Consider the following 27,898-nt stretch of genomic DNA (forward strand, 5'->3'; position numbering starts at 1 on the left):
ATATGGTATGGATGTAATTTACACTGCACTAAAGAACAGCAGAGAAACCCTTGAACCAATATAAACTTAAACTTTATTATAGATGAAAAGCAAGATAATTATATAAATACATTTAGATACAAACAAGTTTATCTAGACAATACAAACAGCCTCTTGTCACTAATATATATGCTCAGTACAATACATTCAGGATTATTTCCTAATTTTCCAATAGGTATTGCATTGAAAATGATGCATTTGAAGATGTGTTCACTCTTAATCGAGAAATTTGCGGAAAATATTAAGCTAGTTTAACGAATATCTGCAAAATATTTTATATTTCAAGTGAACATGCACCATAAATACAACTGTTCAAAATTACCACGTTACTGCAGGTGCACGTAAAATGTGTGTATTCTACATAGGAACTTCCATTTACAAATATGTGTGGTAATAGCTAATTACAAGAAAGAAATATGGGAATCTTAACGTTTCTTATTTAAAGTTTGAAGAGCAACACAGCTTTCAGATTATCATTAATTGCGAAGAATAAAGCAATGATCGACTAAATTGAAGCAGCATATAGAAGTCAAGCAACTAATATCAGAACCTGATTTTCATAAACGAAATGAACATAATAACTAGAAGTGCGAATAATATGCTTTGCAAGGATGTATTTTCCACTGAGTAACGATAATGTATTTCTTTAAAAGAACATATCAAATTCTTCAACAAAAATTGTGAGTTTACATCATTAGCAACATATTCTTACTTTATTGCTTGTTTTTGGTAGTTTTATTAATATAATTGGTCGTCAAATATGGTGATGATATCCTCTTAAAACACCACATTGAATTGTCCAATTGAATTTTATCTATATGTCATTGAATACATATCTCAACTATGACAATTGATGTTTTCATTACAGTTCGCGGAGTCCATTAAATGGTTTATATAGGATGCTTAAGGCAATACAATATCGCAAAACGGACCTGAATGACAACCACTGTTCTTTGCATCGAGCTGTTCAGAACAGAATCTGTTCAAAAGTAGCACAAAATGAAATATTTGGAGGTAAAGTTGTAGGTATAAATTTTGGCATTTGAATCCACATATAAAATATTAGGTCAGTGGCTAACGTTTGATTAAACCATTTGTAAGAGGAATCATGGACAGCAGCTCGTGTTCTAAACGAGTTTCTTGTGGCTGCTCATTGCATGGTTGGAAAGCAGAATCTGCGTGGCTTGTCCTCTGCTCAATGTCCTCATGCCGTGGATATTTTCGATTGTAACCTGCGATGAAAATACCAGAAGGGTTTTCAGAAGTATAAATCTTTAACTGAAAGGTAAGCGATGAAAAGTGCCTGTTAGGAATAATATGCATCATGTAAATCATCTTTTGCCTTTATTTCTCAGTATAAAAATTCTTATACAAAAGGTTTTATCTATTTATCATCTTTCGAAATTATTTGATCGCTCTATTTGACGCCAAATGCACGCAACATTAAATATGTTACCTAACTTAGGATGCAATGCTAACACAGGCAACGGCAAACAGATCCGAATGATATATCAGCTAAATTTAAATAGAAATATGAAGTTAAAATACAAGGTCACATTTGTGCCTGCAACTAGAAAGCAAATACTATTATTTTTGTCAGCAACATATTTATATCAATGAATTAATTCAAAACTAAGAAATTACCTGGAAGGAAATAAAGCATTGAAAACAAAGTATCATACTGCAGCATAATCAATGACAGGCATAGAAAAGACAGAGTTTATACAACGACACTAAAAAAAAATAATAATAATAATAGTAATAATAATAATAATAATAATAATAATAATAATAATAATAATAATAATAATAATAATAATAATAAATATAATATAATAATAATAATAATGATTATGATGGAAATGATATTACTGAAACTTATAATAATAATATATTCAGCTATATTTATTTGACACAAGAGAAATTAATATATCAGAATTATATTATGTCAAATAAAATATTATCAACTTACAATATATATATATATATATATATATATATATATATATATATATATATATATATATATATATATATATATATATATATATATATATATATATATATATATATATATATATATATATATATATATATATATATATATATATATATATGTATATATATATATATATACAACAATAGCTGAGAAACAGCTAAGGAGATTAAATAAAGAAATAAAAAATTGCCGAGTGGCAATAAAGCTTTCACCAGCACATTAATACATTAATTTGGCTATGTCTATGTTTGGTTGACACAAACACCACTCTCTGAGCTTAATGGGACCAACTAAAGTAATCTCTCATTGCTGCTAACGTTACCCATGATCAGATGGAATACAAATGTAAAAGAGTGATATAATATGTCCATCCCTTGCAGCGATTTCTACGTTGTTCGCTGCTTCAGGGGATGTCGATAGTGCATCAAGAATAGCTTTGTAAAAGGCGGTGGGAGGTCGCGCATGAATACAGACCTTCGATGACCAGGGGCATGTATTCGAATTGTATCTGGAAGCGGTATATCGATCACCCGGTAGTACGCAGGGGATCACGCCTTTGACCAGTCAATTGGTGTGGTTTAGTCGCCGTGGTAAACTAACGTATTGTCGTATTGTCGTTATGGGAAATGAACGTGCATATATTGTGTCACACACACTCAAAACCGGTATTGTCAACCTGGATTTGACAACGGGACCAGGCAAGAAAAGAGTTGTATATGTGGTGACTGCTCGACATCGTTTGTATTTATCAAAGAATGTGTTAATGATAATAATGCGAAACCAAAACAATACGTGAACGAACAAACCGATAACGTGCCAGGAGCCATGTTTATAGCAAAGCCTGAGTACGATTGCATTCCCAAGTACTTGTCTATTCAGAACTGCATGCAGCATTACAAATAAGAAACCAAGTCGTTTATTTAAAGACAATACATGTTGAGTTAATGAGTCTTCACTCTCCTGGATTATTAATGCTAATAATCGACAGGCTGCATAATGTGTGCGACTTCTGTGGTAAAATGATCATAAGTATTGTGGAATGGAGGCTGTAACGTCTAACAGGGAAAACTGGAGGGGAAAATCCTGAAGCCCCCATAATGGCATGACTTGTGTAAGGAATAATCATGTAACACAGTAATTATCCTTGTCACCATATAAACAGTTAGATGGGGACAATTCTCTTAACATATATTTAAATCGCTTTCTTTATGGTTGTACATGGTGGCTTGCTTCATTTTGCTGACCACAGATGATTAAAAACAATGATTATCATTGGCCTTGATCATATACAATTTTTCCTTCCTTTATTGATTGACTGATTAATTGATTGATTGTATTTTAAAGGCTCACCAGTATTGTTAGTCTATTTAGAGCCATACAATAGGTTACATGTACGATCGTTTAAAAATTAGAAAAGTTTCATATCGACCAGCGATATCAAAGACCATATAGTTGAAATTAAAACGATAAGATGATAACAGTAAAAAATCTTCCCGATCAACGGGGGATGTAAATGCTGAATATTAATGAAGACAGATGAAAAGGTATTAAAAAAGGTACGGTACATAAACTACATAAAAATGCTGTAGGTGATGGCATACAGATTGAAGCTTAGAATAAATGTTTACTTCATTCAGGAATTTCACAATATAAATGATGTTGATGTTTATTGTATCAAAAAGTTCATTCGTGTCATGTACATTGTAATACTGATCGCGCGTAGGTTGCAAGTCGAAACACCTTATCATAATGTGCTTAATAGTAAATGGTTCATTGGAAGAAAAACACTCTGGTTGGTCTTCACCTTTCAGTATGTGGAAGTGGGTTATATGCGTATGACCAACTCAAATTCTTGCAATAAATACCTTCTCCCTACGGATGGTTCTGTAGGAAGGTGTCCATTCTCCTAGGGTTGCATTGATGGAGTGAATTTTATTATTCAATGTATCATTCCATGATGCCTGCCACTTCTGACATAAAGTCTCCTTGATACTAGGTTTAAAATCAGTATACGGTATTTTAAAATCAGATGGCTCTTGAGTTAAGACCACTTTAACAGCGCGATCTGCTTTTTCATTACTTTTATTACCAACATTGCTAGGTAACTAGCATTATACAATATTGTGGGATGTACTCATCTTAGTATTTTTGACGAGAAGATTGGTCAATAATGGTTCTCCTGTTTTCTGTTGTCTCGTGACAAGTACTGATAGGGAGTCGTAAAAGATGCTGCTGTTTAAAACACGTTTGTTTTCGATACATTACAGAGCAAGATCTGTTTCTCTGATTTCAGCAGAAAAATTGATGTGCCATTTGATAAGCGAACTTGTGTGTTTTCCACTAACGAATGATACAGCAGCATTTTCCTCATCCTTTGATCCGTTGGTATAAATTCTTTTGTAGTTATTAAATTGTGTGAGGAGTTCATGATACGATTTTTGGAAGATGGAAGGGTTTCTGTCAGATCGTGAAGCGCAACAAGTACTTTTGGTTGTTTAAGTAGCTAGTTAGGTGTTTTGGAGAAGGAAGTTTTCTGAATTTTAGAAAGAACAATTTTTATACTGGCAAGTCTGGATGATATTCTAATGCCAAAGGAAGGTATGGCGTTTGATTTATTTTCGTACAAGGTTTTGTATCTGAGTTGAAAAACAGCTGAAAAAACAGGGTTCAGATGGTTTGATCTTACTTTGATGTAGTGTTTAAGTATCATTATTCCTGAAGGCATAGTACTGCAGGATCATGTTCATTTAGTTGCTATATGTCCTTGACAGTTCCATTGTTTGATGGTGTTCTTCAATATAAATTTAAATTTAAGATTGTGGAGCTTGGTTAGACCGTTCTCGGGGGCAATCTGTGTGGTTATTTCTCTGGAGGAAGTACGATGGTGAATATTTTGTTGGTAGGTATCTTGCGTGCATTGAGCAGTTTCTTCTGCATCCATGCTCTCAATGTCTCCAAACCTTTTATAGACTTTCATGTGGTCATCAATCCCTGTTTGCTGCATATGTCCTTGAAATTTATTTTTATTCTTTGGTGATTTGGTGGTGGCGTATTATTGAAGGTTGGTAGTGGAGGTGTTAGAGTTTGGTGCTGAATCTGGTAAATCTGTCTGTGTTTGAGCGTCCTTCGTTGTTTTAGGATTGTTCTTCATTACATTGGATAAAGATGGGCCATGATGGGCTCTTTTGGCCTGTACAAGTTTCTGGCATCTGGACAAGGAATATTAGATGCATACTTTACCTTCTGTATTTCCTTCTCCAGTTTCGAAGTATCACATTCCTTGCAAGGTACTTCTTTCCACAGTTGTCACAATGCGGAGTTGCTCTACGAACAGATTGCCGATGAGTATGGTTTCAGCCACATATTTGGCTTTTTGAGCAGAGGTCTTCGTGATGACATATTTCTGACAAGTATTGTATCGAAGGGGGTTCGGTATTTAGACCTCGACCTTCACTTGCAGGAAGATATCTTTCACCACTCTGGGTAATGATGGTTTGTTGAAGGCGAGTACAATGGTGTTGGTGACCTGCATATTCTTATTACGTTTGATACGTATTATACGGAATGCAGTGACACCTTCGTTTTTCATTCCTTCAATGATACATGTGTCGCTGACTCCAGCCAAGTCACGACAGCGAATGATGCCTTTGGACGTATTGAGTGTGGTGTAAGCAAATGAGGTCACTGGGATATCGAAGAAAGTTTTCATTTTCTTGATATTTTCGGTTTGACCTCGTCGCTCACACTCAACAAGAAGGCAACCCGATTTCAACCTTTTGACACTTTTTTGTGTGCCAATCGATCATGTGATTGTCTTTACGATGACAAACGGAGATAGTGTGGCAAGCAGTTATGTGGCATCCTTAGACTGTATGACCATGAAGAGTGGAAATGACTACACAATACATGGTTCGTCATCTGATTAAGATCCAGTTTTGGTAAGTTTATGTTGATATTGTTTGAATTTCCATCTTGTTATATTTACAATTTAGCACCCTTGCTCCCCGCCAACCATGGAGCCAAACAAGGGAACACTTTTCAAGTGCCAGGGATAAAAACATGCTATACCTACTCGATAAAATGTCCTATGATTGACCCCAGAGCCACCGCCTTCTAGGGTCGGTAACAATACCTCCTGATTGTCCCATTAAGCCACCTCCTTCTAGGAAGTCTTCTACGACTTGAGAAAGCGAAATCTAAAGGAATATACTGTAGGGGCAACGGTGGTATCAAGAAAGATACAAGGAGAAAGATAACGAAGGTGAGCAAGTAAATAAAGATTTCGTAGGGCTCGGCGGACCAGCAGATTTGTCGAGACCGGGTGTATCCCGACCGCACGTCTAGAAGAAGTAGAGGCTAAAGTAGTGTATTGCATCGGGAATCCTCTGCTCAACTACCAGGATCCATTCTTCCCGCGACACGGGACGCAACCCACGGCAAACAGGTTGCCTCTACTTAGTCGCCTCTTGCAACACATAGTGAGGCACTTCGGGCCAATTATACAACCCCGGACCCGCAGGGGGTCTTTCCTTTGTTGAACTATGTAGGATATATCTTTACTATCTTAGAGTGTGGGGTTTGAACACGTAGTTGGAAAACACATTAAGTGGACAGCGGGTTGTAGGAACAAGATTATAATCGAATATGTCTGAATATGGCCCGAGAATATACCGGTAGGGAGAAAACAAAGACAGCAGGCATTTGCATAAAAGAGAGAAATAGAGAATGAGAAGAAAGCGATAAATATGTTGAAAAGTTGATAATGTAATTTAAGTGTATGTTTTCTTGTTAAGGTTAGCATTTGTGCTCAGATTCAGCTAGAATAACATGTTTTCTTCTAAAATTCTATGCACTCTTTTTGTGTACAGGATTTTTAATTAAGGCTGGCTTACATTACAGTGTGAGGACATTACAGTGTGAGATATATCCCGGATAAGCCTTGTTTGATTGACATAGATTTTACACATTGTTCCAATGTCATATCTTTATTTCAAAGTTGATGAACAGTTACAGCTAAATACAGGCCACGTGTTTGCAAGTAGTTAATTATGTCAAACCTTTAGCCAAAAAGAAACCTAAGAATGATGGGAACATCATGACAATAGCTTCAAAACGACAAGGACGGGATGCATGATTAGAGTGACCTTTCATCCTTCTCAATATATATATATCACATGGGTACGTTACAAAGGACGCAAAATGCATTTTGAACCTCCATCTATGTTTCTCGTTGACGTATAACACTCGTGAAAGTCATAAAATATGCCCATCTCTCTCTCTTTGTCTTCTCTCTCTCTCTCTCTATCTCTTTCTCTCTGCCTCTCTCTCTCTATCTTATGTCTGTGTACATACTCCACATTTTACGTCTACGCAACCCATAGGAGCATCATATGATTATGGGTCTCTCCTTCTCTCATTTCAGCTACCTCGGACAAGCGCACCCACATATGATGCGCCAACAACAAGCCACCACTAGCTACTGATATTTGCCCAGACTGAGCCCTTGGTAGTCGCAGAGTAAAGCAAATGCGATTCTTTTGTGGTATATCGTACCAATTCGAGAACGATTTTATTTAGTACACTGTACTATTTGGAATTACAAGCTCTCAGAAAATAGGACAAATTGGAGATTACGGTAATTATTTGGATGACACTTGAAGACACTTATGGACGAGATCCCATAATCCCGCAAATAGAGCTTGTTGTGTGGAATCACAATATCAAGTCTGGGAGCTATGGCTGGAAAAAGATGTTAAGCAGAATGAGTTCTGCTTCAACAGGTGCAAACGTCTAACTGTAATCAACGTTTGCACGATCATCAACATAGACCATTAAAAGAGTGTACAACTAGACTATCATTAGAGAAACATTGGTAATCAGGGCCAGTGATTCAGTCTAGTTGTAAGTGATTTGCAAAGAATTGGCAGGCTACAGTGCGTACCAAACTTTTGCGCCGGTCGTAGCATCAGGGTTTTAACGATCTGCTAAACAGCAAAAATGAATAAAGGGGTTCTTCTTACATACTTGTTGCATTATACATACTGGATGAGCATAATGTATATCGACGACATACTTTTGCAAATGATGACGATGAACAACAAAAACAGTTATCTATTTGTAAGTGGAAATACACTGTGTGGGATGCTATGCGTGCTGGACAACTACAAGATGCACATATCACGATAAATGAGAGCCACCCTGTTTTCAAAGCTACACCTTTTATCACTACAAATACATATCTCTAGACTTTGTATACATTAGGGCCACGAGTTACCGAGTGGTCTGATGCGCTTGCCTTTACCAACCACTGTCATGTCACCTATATCTTCGTCTGTTCGAGTCTCGGACCCGGTCAGTGTGGATATGTGAGAAGGAAGCCATAAGCTTCTTATGGGTTGATGGTTCTTACCTGGGTTTTCCCAGGGTTTTTACTCCACTAGTTATACAGGCCGCCATACCTATCTTGTCTTGCCTTCAGAAATTGCTTTAAACCCCAAAACATCAACAACGATATGAACGAATTTCTGTAAACATAATGTCGGGACAATGGTAAGCTTAAAATAATAAGCCTGAATCTGTATGAGAAAACTAATCTGATTAAGTCATCGTTTTGATGAAATAAACACATTCTACTACGTTTTGTAACATATAACAGTGAGAGAAAATCAAACCACTATGAAACTGATTGATATTTGCATTACTGGTCTTTATTCTTTCCACAAGACATGCTATTATTTTATGCTGTTTATATTCCTACATTCTAAATATGAAACAGGTACATATAATACAACCTAGTAGATTCGTATCATTGTTATATTAAGCATATTAAATTAAGAAAGCTGGTCACATTATATGATGTAGGTGATATAGACTAAATTAACCATATAGAGTATATATAGTTAAAATATAATTTTGTTCTGAATAGGATTGTTTCTTTTCTCGTTGTTTATTTGTACTCTTGCTTCAGGTGGTTGTTTTGAAATCAAATCGTTTTTAACTGATTTTAATAGCAACATTTCAAAGAAAATCACTTATTATTCAGCTTAATGGAGAAATTATGTAACATAATCAAGATAACAGTAGATATTCATATTTTACTATTGTATTGTTCATAAAAGTGTCATCCAGTTTTATCTCACATGTTATGCATAATTTACGGACACCGGTTTTTTAATAACGTTAAATTTCACACATACCTAGCAATCGTGTTCCTGCGGAATTGTAACGCATAAAACAGAAGCCTCAACGACATATTCGAATTGAACGTTATTTCTCTTTTCACACTACTTTACTGTTTATTAGTCTTTCTCTTCCTCCTCCTGAACTTGTCCTCTTTATTGTTTTCTTTTGTATCTCCTTGGTATATTAAGTTCACTGCAAAATTGCAGTCTTACCATGGAGATTCTTTCTTCATTTCCCACATTAATGTCACGTTAAATTGTAATACCTTAGATGATCTAAAATTAATTTACACTTACGCCGTTTAAGACAAAGGTGTATAATCTGCAACGCCAATACTCCCACCACTACAAAAAGAATTATCAACAATATAGACAATAGTGGAACAGGCAGCAGATTACTGTGGGAGATTACTTTGCTGGCACCTGAAAGAAATATATATATATATATATATATATATATATATATATATATATATATATATATATATATATATATATATATATATATATATATAGGTAGAAACATATTCATTTATATTGGCTATGATCGCCAATAGAATAATAGTTTGCAAAAATATATTACATGTACGATGGAAGCGAACGTCTTAATTCAGGTATGGTCTAGAACCAAACACAATTTCCAAAATAGCACCGAGAGAAAAAAAAAAACATTTACTTCGTTCCTTGGTAAATCAAGATCTCTTTAGGAGGGAATGAATGTGCACAGAGAAACACACGTTCCGAGATAAACGAATATAAGAAGGATTACTCTGTCAATGAACATAAAATTTACCCCGAATAACTAAGTCGCCAAAATCACACAATGAACAAAATAATAGAAGAAAATCCTACCTGTTAAGAATTGGTCAATTTATTAAAGGTTAAGGCATTTAAGAATGGAAACAAACTAAAAAGCTAAATTCAGAAATGAAAATAAATTTAAAACGTATTGTCAAGAGATGTAGCAATATCTTGTGATGTTGCTAGCGGTGTATTATCTGCGGCTTCCCGATCTAAATGCCAGGTTGAAAACAGTCAACTTTAAGGGAATAATGGACGCAATCACAAAAGCCATAAGAGAAACAAGTATAGCAGACAACTCGCAAACCACCTGAGCACGGTCGGATACACTGTCAAGTCCATCGATACTGTGAAAATGGATGGACAATGAGTTTGCCATCAAAATAAATATTGAATACTGCAGATGCGAAGATGGGTCGAATTTGACATAAGCAATGTCCCCAAGCACAAAATGTTTCTCTGTTAACTCGCCGAGTGTCAGTTAACTTCTGTTTCACATGCATCGTTAACGTAAAGTTAATAATAATAGTTTTAACAGCACTACATCTTTCAAATCTTTCAATCATTACATAAGTCTTTGGAAATGGTTCAAACCTCACTCACGATGGAACAAATCTCAAAGCAAATTTTCCTCCACTGCCACTCTCATTCTAGTAAAACGGAATAAGCTGGCTGAATCTCTTTTTTTTAGAGCAGTTTGTTAACCTCCTGGAGCAGGGAAATGCAATACGTAGTGACCGGAGTAGTTTTGGAGATGTCAATAGTCACTTTCATTGTTATAGAAACCCATACACATCAAAACATCGAGATTCTATTAACTTTTTCAACCTCAATTATCTAGCCAATCCACACATAACCATGGTCATAGTTTAGACTAGATTTTTCATAGACCTGATAATAATACTATATAGTCTTCAATCGCATCCCAGATCAGATCACCGAATCACATTGCTTAAGGTTTTGACTAGACAACAATATCGCAGCAAGAAAGTGCTGAATACCAGTTCAAAAGTGTTCTACTCCATTAAGTAGCATTATAAACCAGCTTCGCACTGCTTAAAAAGATCGTCGTAAGGCTGAAATCATTTTGTCCGTCCACAATCTCACAAAAATAATTTCATGCAATAAAAGCAGCCTACTACAGTATTATGAGCACTGAACCTTCCAGATGTTTAAAGATCTTTGAGATTATGAACAAGTTAATGCCAGTGAATAAATGTACACCAATTCTCTCCAGCAGACAGGACCTCATTGCAAATTTCATCCCTGACAAAGTATCATTCATTAGAGACAAGCTGACATATCATCACCATGCAGTGTGATAGAGAATATCAACGGTAACTTTTGCATCATGTGAGAATATCTCTACGGATGTCCTACATAAAAATGTGATGAAGGGCTCTCTAAAATCATGAACTCAATACAATTCACTACTGCTGGAGGGTTCAGGTTCAATATTGACTTCACTAATTGATATTATCAGTACTTCTGTCTCATCCTGGGAATTCATGTATATATATATATATATATATATATATATATATATATATATATATATATATATATATATACCACTATTATGGTTATGCGACAGAGAATAAAGTTTAAAGTTGCAAATTATGTTCTTAAAATAACATCTTGAACTAGGTTAAATCAAGTTTCAATTCCATGAGACCAAAAATAAAGCCTTACTTTCATGGATTGTGAAATACGAACAAAAGTCAAATGGTTTAAAATTTCTCGCACATCTTAAAGCAGGAGTCATCATGCAGGCAATGTAGGTCCCGGCCTCTTTTCCAGGATCTAACACTGCTACATTATTGCTCTGCAAAATATTCAGAATGTAACACTTAGTTTCGTTCTGAGCGATTCCAACTCAAAGACATTTCAATTCCACCATTCAAATTATTACACTACGGAAAACTTCATTTTATAAAAAATATCTCTGCCGTCTGAGATTTCAAAGTTTTTTGCATGTCTGAGTTTAAACTACTACAAATGTATTTACTGTGTAAACAATCCTGCAATAGTTTTGTTTAACAAAGACCCCCGAAAAAACTTTTCATCATTTCAAACCGCTTAAAAATAGGCAGTTTAGTTATGAATGACGTATTCATTAGCAATATGCAATATTCTTATAGAGAATGGATCATAACATTGTGTTTTCATAGCATGACATGCAATTTAGAAAACCAAGAATACGTCTCGGTGGTGATATACTAAAGGTAACGAATGCACAATCTGACAAAGGAATGTGCAAAAATATATGCCAACGTGGTATACATAACTTCAAAATTATAAATGGTAACCTCTAAGAAAGGTCATTTGCAAGGAGCTGTCGGGTTTGTATATTTTATTTCTGTGCTTGTTCTGAAGATAATTTAGATAATTGTTACAGCTTTTCGTTGCCGCATTAAGATACATATCGGATGTTTAAAGAGTCACATTAATATAAGATTGATACTTGCTTAATGCTGATAACTTTAAGATTACATGCATTATAAATATAGGCAAAACGGATTGTATATGTGAAGTTCTAAATTTATAAAAATAAGTTTTGGTTTAGTCTAAAAGACAACTAACGCTAAAGTTTTAAGCAACCCGTAAGTAAAATAGATTGTGATTAATATTCACAATGGTGTATCAGGTAAATCTAGAATAATCTTTTCTAACTTGTTACATAAATTTGTGAAAGGATGTGTCACATGCAGTATGCAAACATGAATTTCAGACCTTATTTTAACAGTCTTTCGCTCGGGTTACACTATGGAAAACTAATTACATATCATATGTCTATATTAAGGAAAATGTATGATAATATTAAGAATTATTAAGGGTTAGATATAATAGTAGATGTATCTGCAATTACAATAACTTTAAAGGTAATATCAGTTGATTTCACACTGTGTAATGTATGTTAATGAAAGGATAAGATGATACTGCAGATCAGATCGAATGATGTTTGCACCTGTAATTAAACTCACTTCATAGGACATATCAGGATATTTCAAAAAGTGTACTGACGCCTTGGGTTTTCCACATTCTACACCTTCAAGAGACGAATGCAAGACCATGTCCACGCGACTTATTTCCGGCTTGCAGTTCACTGATGGAGCAACTAAGAAATGAGTACATCAAAAGCATTATATGTAGAAGTCTATAATGGAATTTTGCAAGCAGCTGGTGTTACAAAATACATGATGTGGCTTGGTAAACCACCACAGATTTCAAGATTATTAAGGTGACATATTTGGCGCACCCGATTATTTTGTAAATATATTTTTTCCTTGTATCGCGTGACGCCTAGTAATTTGCGCGGCACGTGCGTAATACATGTTACAGCACGCAAATATATATATATATATATATATATATATATATATATATATATATATATATATACATCGTATTTTTAAGCCAATCAATTGTATGTCATTCATATATTACATGAAGTTGTACATAAGGATATATTTCAGGTGTGATGCTATTGATATTTGAAATTCTCAGATGTTATTAATATGAATGCTTATCAGAAAACATATCATTTGGAAAGTAGCGTTCTCATACTCAGCTAACTAGGTGTGGATAACTAGGTGTGGATAACTGGCTTAAGACTAACTAGAAGTAGCTAGAGACTGCTGTAGTAAGGAAAGTTGACAGACCGCCAGGACAAGTGTCAACGTGTGTATGCATGGAAGGCCTAAATGGTTAAAGTGACCGAGCCTTGAGAACAGGTCTTGTTCATATGAAATGTCAAGTATACATTGGTCATATATATGAGAAACGTCATTATATTGTTTTACTATAATAGAAATGGCATTATAGTGTTTGCCTATATGGTGAAATATCATTATAGTGTTTGACTATAGGGAGGAATGTAATTATAGTATTTGACTATAAAGAGTAATATCAGTATATTAATTGACTACAGAGGCAAAATGTACGTTAGTGTTTGACTATATAAGACAACGTGATAACATTTTTGAATATTCCAAATAATTATTTCTGTTCTTCATCAATTTTCCATTTGATCCATACTACATACCTGTGGATTTATGTTGGTGTCCTATTTCTTTATTTCATAATACTTTTTTTCATTGTCACTTACATACGTGTTTGTTATTTTTTAACCCCATTCAGTTTCAAAGGGTGTTAAGCTCGACTGCGTTACAATTTTGGTGGCAGCGGTGGGCATAATTTCTGTCCGACAGAATACTTTTGGATTGTTATACTGAGTTCAACCATCCGACAGTGTCTAGGGAAAGCCTTTCAGACAGGAAGGTTCTGAGAAATAATTTATTAAGATTGTGAACGAAACGTAATATTTTCCTTCGTGAAAGGGAGTAATTTATTTTGGTACTCGCAATACAGATTGTGCGTCCAATATTCCCCCTTATATAACAAAATAATAGATACATCTTGACAATGGTCGATTATGCAACCAGGTATCCGGAAGCCGTCGATTACCATCGATCGAAACTGAGCGAGTGGCCGAAGCCTTAGCGGAAATGTTTAGTAGGCTAGGATTACCGAAAGAGATTCTGACAGACTGTGGGTCGCAGTTCACCTCAGAACTCATGGCAAACGTTAGTAGACGTCTATCAATCAGGCAGTTTTGGACCACTTCATATCACCAAATGTGCAACGAGCTAGTTGAGAAGTTCAAAGGAACACTCAATCAAATGTTGCGACGGATGTGCGCAGAACGTCCAAACGCTTAGGACAGATATTTCCATGCAGTGTTGTAGCGAGGGGTTCCACAAGATAACCTAGGATTCTCAACTTTCGAACTCTTATATAGGAGAACGGTACGAGGACCGATGAAGATTTTAAGACAGCTATGGTCGGATGATGTATAATAATTTGAAAGCTCGTGATAGAAATTTCAAAATGGGGGACAGAGTTTTGGATTACACTATTGACGTAGGGGGAAAATTCAGCATGTTCTACGATAACTTGTTAAAGCGCTGTTATGATCGAACACATGCGCAAATAGAGAAGGGAGCTATAAATGTCGTCAGTGTAGCCATCATCGAGGATGATGATGAGGGGCAACGGTCCGCTTAGGGATTTACATTAAGGGATTGCTCGAGTATGAAATGTGGAAGACTGAAGTCAATGTGAGCCTCGACATGCTTGACGGAATGTCAAAGAGATGAGGACCGGGATCTCGTTGAGAAATACATGGACGTATTTTCAGACAAACACGGTCAAACAGATGTTCCAGAACATAGTATTAAATTACGTCACGTGAGCCATTTCTAGTCACAGATTACCATATTCCGCATGCATCCAGAGATATCGAAAAGGAAGTGGAAGAGATGCTAAAGTTGGAGGTCGTAGAGAAATCTGGCTCCCTTTATATGTCACCTGTCATCCATGTTAAAAAAGATGGCACAAACAGGTTCTGCATCAAATCTCGCCAATTAAATAAGCGGATAGTTTTTGACGCCGAACCCATACCAGACGTAGAAAGCATACTCATAGGTATGGCAGGGCATAAATATATCACAAAGCTGGATCGGACAATGGGAAATTGTCTCAAAGGGTGTTTTCACGATTACGTTGCAGCTGTGTTCCAATGTATATCAGCTAGCTGAAATAATACTACACATTACTATAACCAGTAATATTTGAAAGTAGATTTTTTCAAAACATAAAATAATAATTGTCACGATATTTCAATAGAACAAATGAGACAGAAGAAAAATTTTTAACACTGGATTACTGATCTCAGCGTTAAGTTAGACGAGCAGGATACGTCGATTTCGATGAGAAGGTTTATATTTCCAAACATCTCTTGCAAACATGTTTTATCTGTAGATGTTTTTGATATATAACGTAGTTTTAGCAATTTTGCAGTCATATAGCTACGATGTCTGCAGTAGGGCGGTTTATAGTGATGTCCAGCAATTTGACATATAGCCGCAGACATGTAGCATGATGTCCCACCCAGGCACATTATCCTGACATCTGGTCGACCAGTCCTAACACTAACCTCGCTGAGCGCCATGCGAGGCTGATATTACCATTTTTACAAGTCTTTTATGTATGACTCGGCCGGGGTCCCGAGTGTAATTAATAGTAAATATCTGTAACCGGTAAATAATTTTGTGACAATCTTATAAGAACGAAGACATGCATAATATTTTCAGATGAAAATTATATCTATATCAACGGCAGGAATCTGTGAATACTCTCTAAATATTTAGCTGCATGAACATTACGTAGTTGGTATAATTTCTTATATCACCGGCTCTATTACTGTGAAATTGAGAAGACAAATTTGTTTTTCTCATTATACGAGCTGGTTGTATAATTTGAAATGAGTTCTCTGTTATCGCTTCTCTTTAAACAAGTCGTCTTACATGAATATAAAAGACGATAGAGCAAAATAGCATTACATCGGTAAGAACTGAAAAATAGTTCAGATATAAAGTGTACATCGGATCTAGTATTTACAGGTTAGGTGTGCTCAGCTGCTGGGGGGGGGGGGGCAAGAAAATAAAGTAAGTTGAAAGTTTTGCCTTAAAAACTTGTTAAATTCTAAAATTATACTAATATTCTTGAACATATGGCTATTTGTGATTTAGATTTAGGCCCGAACTGAATACACTCCAAATCTAGTATCGGGGTATTCAAGTCCTCGTTCTTCAAGTGATTCAGTATTATTTGTTTACAAATGTTTTCTCACTATATGCGTGTAAAGATGGATAATAGTGAAAAGAAACATATATACATAAGAATTCTACAGCTTTGCAAGTGGTGGAATGCTTCTTCTTAACATATAATTTATAGACATCTATATAAGATCCATCTGTATCATTTATAATGTCGAATCTGATTAATATTTGAATCAAGAAGCAGAGAAGTAGTAAAATGTATGAATATTATTCATGATAAGTCTCCATTATTTTGTAAGTGAGTAGACATACGATCAAAGATACTAACTGCATCTCACAACCTATGTTAACATATTGATCAAGAATGCAACGTGTCATGTTACATGTTTAACGTGTTTCGTTATGCACTCAATAATCTAAAGCAATGTCAGGACTTAAATGAAATTTGTCGACGAAAGTTTTGATTTTTTTATATTGTTTTCTTTCTATAAAACAACATATGATATGATGATGTGCGACTGACATTTTGAGAGCTCACCTACTGTTCTAGCAGCATTTGTATGATAACATGTCTTTCTCCTTCTCCCTCCGTCTCTCTCTCTATGTCTCTATATGTCTGTCTCTCTGTCTCTCAAACTAGTTCATACACGACGAATGGATCGATTTCAATATACACAACAGCGCTAACATGGCAATAACAAAAAAAGTGTAGCTTGCACGTGAAATAGGCAGCAGCATCCAGGAGAAAATGTTGACCCTCCTTTGCAGGGAAGTATAGTAAAGACTGATTTATTCTAATCAGGTGCGCCAATATATGTTGACTTTTCACAATGTAGTAAAAAGATACACTCTGTCGACTGAGTATATATTTTAGCATAGCTAAACATTTCCCTTCAGCATATGACATAATCGGCACAAATCTGACTTGCATAGAAAACTAGATATAATTAATAAGTGAACACATTACTATCTCCTTTCAAAAATGCATACGAGTATTTATTGTCTAGTATAGCCAACAATTTGATTTTGTGCCTCTGAAAGAGAGAGAGAGAGATGTTTAGTTACCCTAAAGCCTTCGAACCTGCTTAAAATACTCACCGTGTATAGACAATTGCACCGTATATATGACCTTTGATGTATTGCCTGCTTCTAGTGCAAACGTGTATATACCTTCGTCTGAAGTAGTAATGTTTAGGACCCTAATATCTCCACTTCGGTCAAGAAACATCTTTCCCTTGAGGATTTCATCTATTTCAGAATTTGTCTTTCTCCATGTCGCAATTAATCTATCTTCAAAATGAATGGATATAGCTGTCCAATCAATATTAAGTAGACTACGTGTCAGTAACACAACTGACTCACCGCTGCAAGCAGCCTTTGAAATAAAGTTTACCCCTGAGTAAGAAAAGAAAAGAAAAACACTGTTTGACTTTGTTAACAATAACCCACTTACACATTATTATCATCATAGTTCACTGCTACAAGAGACACCCCTAAACAACAACAACAACAATAATAATAATAATAATAATAATAATAATAATAATAATAATAACAAAAACAATAATAATAGTACTAGTAATAATAATAGTTGCTGTTTTTGCTGATTCTGTAGTAGTATTGAACAGCAAAATTAATTTTTCATTGGTCTAAATTGTGCTTCAGTATTGTTATCAATATTTTCGTTCTTATTGTTAAAAATATCAAAATACGGTAACACGCTCGAAACATCGTAAGGAGCAATTCTTCAAGTGTTTGTCACCGAGCGTCCGCTAGACCAAAGGTGTTTCTGCAAAACTACATTGAGCCAAAACGACGTTCAACATTTTCATTTGCTCACAAACTCAATAGCATGCTTCCATATATTAGTTGCACAGCCCGTAACATTTTTTGACAAAGTACTTTTCTTGAACACCTTTAAATTTTAGTCTCAGAGACTTTTATGTCTGACCCTGTCAACCCCAAGTCAATACTCTTCTCTTCAACTACTCCTACGTTTACTACTACTACTATTACTATAAGCTACATGTCACAGTTGCATATTTCGGCCAAAATTAAACGAGATTGCCTGGAAATGACATAGCAAACAGGTCACTCATAGAAACTTAACGCTTCAGTGCAACTTTGCTAGTTTGCATTCACATTTGATACCCTTATCCACAAATTCAAATTCCATTAATGATCATTTAGTCAAAGTTTATATTTATTTGTTTCATTGTTTAGGCAATATTATTCTGAACGTATTTTAGGCCTGTGCCAACAGGTAAATACTCATTGTTCTACATGTGTCACTTCTTGTGCGTATCTCAGTAAATGGTTATTTTCCCCTTGCCTTGGATTAAATGGTTGGAAAATTTCGTTTTTTTAGCAATGCCACTTCCCAACAAGCTCAGATTTTGACTGTGTATTACTGTGTCCTTTGTGATCAGACCATTCTTTTTGGTTCCTTTATTAAATGTTTGGGTCAATGATACAACTATCTGAAACCGTCAGTTTGGAGACAAAAATGGGAGAAACTGTAATGAACGTGGTTTTATAATAATAATAATAATAATAATAATAATAATTGTTCAAACTACAGTAATATTATCTAATCTGCTTCGTTCACATCCTGATATTATGTTATGATATATACATACATCGCATAAGAACAAATCCAAACAGTAACGATATGCATAATAGAGTGTAGCGTTGTTACAATATACCAAAGATTTCTTTTATATATTTTTGAGATTGATGTACTCTTCTGAAATTTATTGCTCTTACGACGACTATTGCCGCTAGCTTTGAATAATGGACGTGCATCTGAGATGTCTAAAAATCATATATTTCAATAAGAAAGACATGTAGAGAATGCTTAAAATGTTTCTGATAAGTTATGCACACTTGTCCAAAAAGAGAAATAGCAAATGAGAAACCAAGGAGACGACAGGTTATATTAATCACAGGATTTCTTCTCTAATACGCCTCTTCTTCTACTAGCAGCAGACTAGACTTGGAAGAATAGGACGGCTCCCTCTCCCTATAGTTCTGTCTTTTCAAACATTCCAAACGATCGATACATTAAACGTATACCTTGATTTCTTGTTAACCTCTCAGCTGAGCAGAGGACAATATACCCATAACCAATTATGCTAAACACACGGCAAGCGAATCAACCTTCCTATCTGTGTCCACAAGCGCTTCCTTTTTTAGTTTCAATTACATTCTTATAAGATTGATAAACACTTTTGTCCCTCATCTCAGTTGAACTCCATGGAATGTGCATAGGCTTAAACATGTACAACATGATCAATCAATTATATATATATATATATATATATATATATATATATATATATATATATATATATATATATGACTACGTACCCGAAACGTTTGCAGCCAATGCAATTACCAGAAACAACGGTGTCATTTGCCAGGATCTAAAGCAGATACAACATTATTTACTTAGAATAATATTAACTCCTCATCTGCAATCATAAAACAACATTTTAGCTGACTTAGATGCATTTAAAATGAATCGGATGAGAATTTCCTCTTGGATAAATACACCCACACCCACCCACACACCCACATATATATATATATATATATATATATATATATATATATATATATATATATATATATATATGTAGAGAGAGAGAGAGAGAGAGAGAGAGAGAGAGAGAGAGAGAGAATTATGATAAATGGTATGGTCAAAATGTAAATTATTGGAGGAAAGATACCTAAATATCGTTTTTTTTTCATTCCCATGCACATATCTCCTAAAATCAGGTGTATATGTGGGTGGTGCTGGCGTTATAGGTATTATTCTTTAATTCTTTCTGACAAGACTTTGTTGTTGGAGTATGTTGTTTGTAGTTAAACATATTACATTTTTAGATAATAATAATAATGTTAAATCCTGTGAAATCGAATTTGTTACCTTTTATTTGACAACAGGACATGAAGCACACTGTGATGCATATGTGGCGATGACTAATTATTTATTTTATGTTGAGTCATATAGACCTTCACAACTATTTGAAGTTGTTAATAATTTACATGCTTGCTTTGCCACATAACGTCGACCACTGCTGTCTTTGAAGATAGATATACAACTCGATTGGACGGCTCCATACGTAGTTATCGTGTTCTTAAGGCACTGCATGCTCTTAAACGTTAGCAAACATCGGAAACACTTTCTGAGTTTACATTTATGTATAATTTCATCAGGCAGCATTTTGTTGACGTTGGCCCTGTTGAGCTTGTGATTTTTCAAGATCAAACAGGAAAATTGCAAACATCAAAACGTTGACATTGAAGATACCATTACCAGGTTGAGAGGCGGTGTTGCAAATAAGTTAGTTGTAATCAATGAAATCTGGGGAAACAAAGACTTTGGTTTGCCAGTTGCGTTTATTAAAGGTTACTTTGATGCTGCTAATTGTTGAATGAATCAATACGTTGATAAACAGATCACAAATGTGCTGTTACGATTAATGTAATAACTCCATGTACCCTAATTCAGGAATAAAACTCGATTTAAACTCAAATTCAAGGTATAGTAATCAACGAAGGAGAGGAACCAACTGACATCATACTATTACCAAATGATCTAGTTGTTTTCCTTCCGCTTGAAATGATTTCTGATAGACATAAACGTCCCATCATAGAGGTGCAAGAATCCAGATCTTACCTCTTTATCTTAACCGGAATTAAATGATAGCTACTAATAACTGAGATGTCATGTCTTGGTTTGATGCTGCCAATTTTACGCGTTGATCAATTGGACGATGTTGTTGAAGAACTTTTATATTTGCAGTAACATCATCATTAGGTACTGGATATGAAATTCACACTGAGGACTCAACGTTTATCTTGTCTGGTACTTAACCGTCTGTTGTGATTTTTGTTTACAATTAGATTTATCATTACATTTAATTAATGTGTTCCGACCGTGGTGACGAGGTTCCTGAATTTTCCGACAATGTGATTGATGACCTAACAAAGGATAATTATGTTCCACTTTGTTAATGAATATCTACTCCAAAACAGTGTTCCCAGTTACGAGACCCTCATTTACAGTCAGCTTCTATCTTGTTAAGGGTGAAAGAGAAATAACCCGTTAGAACCACCCTTGTGTGGATATGCCAACTCGAGGTCAGATTGGAGTAATCGCATTAGCACATGAAAACACCAGACAAAACGATGCACCACTGTCAGGAGTAAAATCAGCAGAAGGAATGTTTATACAATGATGATGTAATATTTAGGAGCCAATCCACCCAGGTACATTTCTCAGCGACTGTGTAAAACCAACATTGACTCAAGAAAGACAAGAAAGATCTGGACTGTTATTCAACAAAGAAACAATTATCTGCGTGACAGTTGTTGGGGGTAATCGTTGTGTTTATTAATTAACACAGTGCAAAACCCCAGGAGGCATACTAGCTAGAGATTTAAGGTTTTTCCAGGAAGAACATCTACGATTGGATGACGGTTTTTCAAATAAAACAAAGTGTTTGGTTGAAAGTGCATAAACACCTTGAACCTCAACAACGTCAGCCTTTTGAGCAATTAGTCATGATGATAAAATAATTGATAGAATATAGTAGACCATCAATGTTCCGACGTGAAATATATTCAAAGCGGAATGAAAACTGCAAAATGTTACCACCAAGAGCACAGCGTTGATCGTGAAATATAAACTGTTGTGTGCTGTTTATGATGCCATTTTGGGCTTCCCTAGGCAATAACCGTTGATCTTGGTGTGACTGGAATCACGACCACGATATGATTTGTAGCTACACCAATCATAATTATTGCTGCGCCTATATTGATAATAAACGATGTCTCTGGCAAATTAATTTCGATACGATTACATTCATGAATTCATATTTGTTCATCTCTTCTCGCTCCAGCACCAAGTAGTCTCATTACGATCAGTAAAGGAAACTCGGTGGATATTGGCAATATGATAATTAGCATGGACGAGTTTGGGACTGTTAGCACAAATGGAAAATCACCGGCAACACGGAACACAGATGAGAAAGTGTAAGTGGATTCAAGACGAATTAAGTTAAGCAATTTACTTGAAGGTACGAAAAGTTTATAAATACTAGAAGCGATCCGTCACATCACAATCTGAAACAGGTTAACAACATAAGTATGATATGTCGGTTTTGCTGATAACTGATAAAAAAGCTTCTTACTCCATGACTGTTCTCTTGTCTGGTCACATATCAAATCACTTTCATTGATTATAACCATTGGTTTCACATATGATATGGCTTTAAACACATGTGAACAAAACCGCCATTATTACACTACTGACTTTAAGAAATAAAAGTATTTGAAGCAAAAGAAGCCTTTAAATCATCTAACATATATATCGGATATGTGTAGTTTCTCAATATTATTTGCTTTGAACCCTGCTCCTCCTTAATTTAGATTCCAGTCAGGTATATTTGAATTATTGCACATCTCAGACAGATGTCATTCCACCAACGTTTACCCACTTTCATTTGTTATTATCATGTGTATGTTTTCTGCATAAACATGTCACGGTGCTTGTTAACAGCAAGAACCTCATCGTTTTGAGTTCTTTATTTAATTCTTTTATAATTATATCTTGTATCATCTTTACGTTACTTAAATGCAAAAGGCCAATGCAATTCACGATGTATGAAACTTTGTGATACACTGAATAAAAAGAGAATATGAGCTATTGTACTATAGGACCGAAAGTTATTTGTAGCAGTGCAAAATCTGGTGGCAGTTTGGATTCTGCTCTATAAAAATGACATATCGTTCAAGAAACCAGACGCCCATTTTACCTCACACTTATTAAGCAATGAGAGACTTTTATAGCCTGAAATATAATAATCCACCAATAATCACCATATTGGTCACATGTATCAGAAATCGTATGAGATACTGTCTCGTCTGTGGAATAAACAACAGTTGCTGTCTATTAAAACCTAACGAAAAATATTCGGCATACATATTTCTACTACAATGTATAATGTACTTTACTGTGTCACTGTAGTAATCTATGTCACATAGTCTACTGCTGCGTCAATGTAATCATCTATATCACATAGTCTATTACTGTGTCAATGTGGTCATCTATATCACATAGTCTATTACTGTGTCAATGTGGTCATCTATATCACATAGTCTATTACTGTGTCAATGTGGTCATCTATTTCACATAGTCTATTACTGTGTCAATCTAGTCATCTATATCACATAGTCTACTATTTGAATCGCCACCAACAATATTGGATTTTAAATATCATAGATTTCAGCTTGATGTATGTCAAAACCTGTATGTATATTTACATATCGCATGAAAGGCACTGGATATAATTAAAAATATTAAAATCGCAGACATATCACTTTTGTTGAAAAGAGATCAATACCCTTAATTCATCAATGTCATCCAACGTAGTTACAGTAACAGTAAACAGCTGCACATCAAGGTGAATTTTTTGGCACTCAGACTATAAAATGATTTTATTTTGAGACAGTGTTTCCGTAATGGAAAATTGTTCTTACATAAAATATTATTTCACTTGATTACATCCCAAAACCAGACAACGACCAAACTATCATGAAAGGAATATCTACCTGCAATATGACCCCCTAATTCTTTGCTCATTTTCATCCAAATTTTCCCTCCATTGCTTTTGGTACACAAAGAAATACCACACTAGTTTGTTGCTTTATTCTTTAGCAATTTCCGCTTTTCATCCATAGTATATATCACGATAAAAACTGGCTCACCTATATGTCTTCAATAGATTCTTGTCACCGTAGTTCATTTAGTCTAGTAACATCGTATCATACTTTTTCTCTTTATTTCCAACCTCTCATCTTTTGTTTATCGCAAATAGCGAATCCCCAGAGTAAGATCTATGCTGTGGAATATTGATGACATTCTCTGAATTTCATAAATATGGCTCTAAATGACATATATTCTAACTTCTTATTTGGCACGTGGGTCCCTTTTTCAAATAGTTCTTCATTTTTACCATTTAAGCAATATTTAATAATTTTGTACAAGGGTGTACTCAATATATTTTCTTCATCACTGGCTATTTTATTCATATTTGAATGCAAGTCAATAAACATTCTCTGAATATCGAAGGACAGCTTGATAATGAGGGCTAACGATTGTTTGGCAGGGTTAGCAACTTTGAGAATGCATAATCGTCTAGACATGTTCATGTTATGATTGCAGCTCTAGACCTAATATCATTGACATAAAATTTGGATCACCAAGAATGTTATCATCATTACTCTGTTCATTATGACAAAGGCTTTCCTTTCAATCATCCATTGCATCTATATATATGAGTGTATCTGTGTGTGTGTTAGGTATTGAAAAGTGCATACTTTATTTATCAACTTCACTTTAATCAACAGGCACCAAGAATAGAACACTGATCATCACATAATTATAAACTTTGCAATTTATGTACTGTATCGTTCTATATTCAGGCATAACATCGAAACAAATCAAAATGCTTTATTGACATATTAAAAGTCAGAATTAATTAAAGCCAACCATTTCTTTGAATTTGGTTATTCATTCATGCAATGGCTCACATTATTTATCATTAATTTAATGAGAGCCTGGATGCAATCGAAAACCTGTCACCTCAAGTTAAAGTACAGTTAATCATCTATGCACAGTGTGACATTATTACTTTAAATGTGTCGTGCCTTCATTATTTATTCCATCAGAGACAGCCATCAGACTACTAACTTAATGCATGGTGTAACTGACCGACTCAAATCGACATCAGGCACATTCAAAATCATTGTGAATTAGAAAATCACTATTTTAATTAGATAATAATGAATCATTATGTATAGATTAGACTTAACGTCTTGTTATACAATTAAAACCACACACTGTTCATTGAAAGACCAGAGGTTTAACGAGTATAATATAAGTAGACAAAGCATATATGTATGTATGTATGTGTATATATATATATATATATATATATATATATATATATATATATATATATATATATATATATATATATATATATATATATTCTATGCTACAGCAATACGGTTAAGTTAGTTGAGGAGTTTACAATGTAATCTCTGTCGAGCATATCAACATGAACTTTTAGGAACTGTAGAACGTATATAAGGCTATTGCATCGGGTCATGATAAGGGTCATTACCGAACATAATACCTTATTGCATTAAAAGCACAATACCCTATACTATTAATACTATACCTACTGTGTTTAATTTAGTGTCATTCCCAAAAATAAATGACCAGTACTATCTCTTCTACCAAATCTTTTGTGTGAGCCCGAGAAACGTACATTGTTTTGACAACCTGAGGTTTACTGAACAGTGCCTCGCTACGGGTTTTTGGTGGGTTCTAGTATGGGCTACTTATAAGGATTTTGCGAGAAGGGATGAAAAAAATGAATGCGTACAGCACATTCAATGGTTACACAACAGATACCAAATGCCACGCACAACATTTATTTCTATTCAAGGCAAAGTCGTCCATTAACTGTTGAATCGCTACAGTAGCTTTATATGCAAATTGTCATCGACTTACTTCTGATACAAAATGAAGTTGCTATGCCGGTTCAAATATAAAACATACAGAAAGATTCTCTCCTTGACCATATTCCAATTAATTGCAATAAAAAACTATATATTTAGCCGTCTCGTGCCATCAATTTTTGTCTATTATTATCAATTGTTTTTCAGATTTTAAAGTGATAACTGACAAACATTTTGGTGCGGCATCAAACCTTTTCAAAGAATACTTCCATTACGCAGAGTCAAGTAAACTTGTGTAATTTCAACTCTTTTTGCATTTATTGGGTTTCATGGTCCTGCTTTCTGTTTGCTTTTGAAATGGAGTATATAAAATGTGCCCAGGCTCGTTCAAAATCTAGATTTGCACTTCCGTTGCCATATTATTGCATATAAGTTCATTACTCCTGACACGTGATCCTCTGGCTGATCCAGTGGCTTGAACGGACATTTATTGGTCATGCTTTTTTGTGTTCGGTATATATATATATATATATATATATATATATATATATATATATATATATATATATATTGATGGCAGCTCATCTCAAGGCTTCATGTTCAAAGTCACTGAGCAATATATTCCCTTTTATCTTCACATTTACTCTAGTGAAAACACTGTTAGTTTACATGTTCACATAGTAGTTATACATCTGGGTCACAAAGTTCACATCAAGGTTTCATTAGTAGGCACATTTGCTGAACTGACCACCGTAGGCAATAGATATAAAAGCCGTTGAATCTGCTTTGAATTCATAAAAGTTATCAAGTAATATAAAATCATTCACGTGTTAATTCTTTGCAGTGGATTCAGGAGAAAAGAATTTGAAATTGGAAGTGAACACTATTTATCAGAATACTTTAAGAATAATATACCAATTAAAGCATTTTTACCCAGAACGTTTGATTATAAATGTATTGCACGCAATACAAAGAACACACTGCAGTGAGATGCATAGGCAACTCAAAGAGTTAAAGGCAAAAGTTTACGTCGTTGATATAGATAGGAAGGAAATGTTTTCTTGCCTTAATTTAGAAAGTAAAATTTACATTTTCGGATATAAATATGATACATTAGATTGGTTACAGCCAGAATCTCAATTTGTTAAGTAGTAATAGAGATGAAGAATACAAGTTTGTATGGTAAGTTGTATTTGATAGGGGTATGTGAAAAGCAAAATTTAATAATATATATTTTCTGCTCGATATTGATACAGAACAACATCAGTATAATTGTACAATATTGTGCCCATGTTAGCATGAGTCATACATGTATATCATCATATATAATGAATACAAAGCTAGGAAATCTGATATTTTGTTATTCCAAATGATCAGTTCATCGTTGGCAGGGTGAGCAGAAACAAATTATAATATATTTCAAAGATATATTTCTTATCAAATTTGGTGTTCCAGAAAATGTGTGCCATATGTAATTAGTTCTCTGAAATATTAGATCAAAACTATTTAACATATTGTGTAGTAAAAGCGGAACCATATTGAACAGAACAAACGTAGAACGTTGTACATACCTCAAGGAAGTTCTACGCGAAACTCCATAGCAGGATTTGGATGGTAGAATAAGAAAGGTCCTACACAAGAACATTTGATGACAGAAAAATATGGCAATGCTCTGACGTTTAGTTCTAGTATCTTTGTAATGTTGCTTGCCAAGTCTT

General features: G+C 34.6%; 1 protein-coding gene across 1 annotated transcript; it reads right to left on the reverse strand.

Moving 5' to 3' along the window:
• Positions 1 to 50: 50 nt before the first annotated feature.
• Positions 51 to 27,885, reverse strand: LOC149793192 (uncharacterized). The gene is made up of 7 exons (XM_089966314.1): positions 27,752 to 27,885; positions 20,013 to 20,068; positions 17,742 to 18,038; positions 13,005 to 13,138; positions 11,713 to 11,845; positions 9,517 to 9,642; positions 51 to 1,271 (listed from the first exon to the last, which is right to left on the reverse strand). The coding sequence occupies exons 1-7, from the start codon at positions 27,823 to 27,825 to the stop codon at positions 1,114 to 1,116; spliced, it is 978 nt and encodes a 325-aa protein (XP_089822440.1). The 5' UTR covers positions 27,826 to 27,885; the 3' UTR covers positions 51 to 1,113.
• Between the last annotated feature and the right edge of the window lie 13 nt (positions 27,886 to 27,898).

Source organism: Sinohyriopsis cumingii, chromosome 8 (assembly GCF_028554795.1).
Source record: "Sinohyriopsis cumingii isolate HCF-2022 chromosome 8, ASM2855479v2, whole genome shotgun sequence".
NCBI classification, from domain to species: Eukaryota; Metazoa; Mollusca; class Bivalvia; order Unionida; family Unionidae; genus Sinohyriopsis; species Sinohyriopsis cumingii.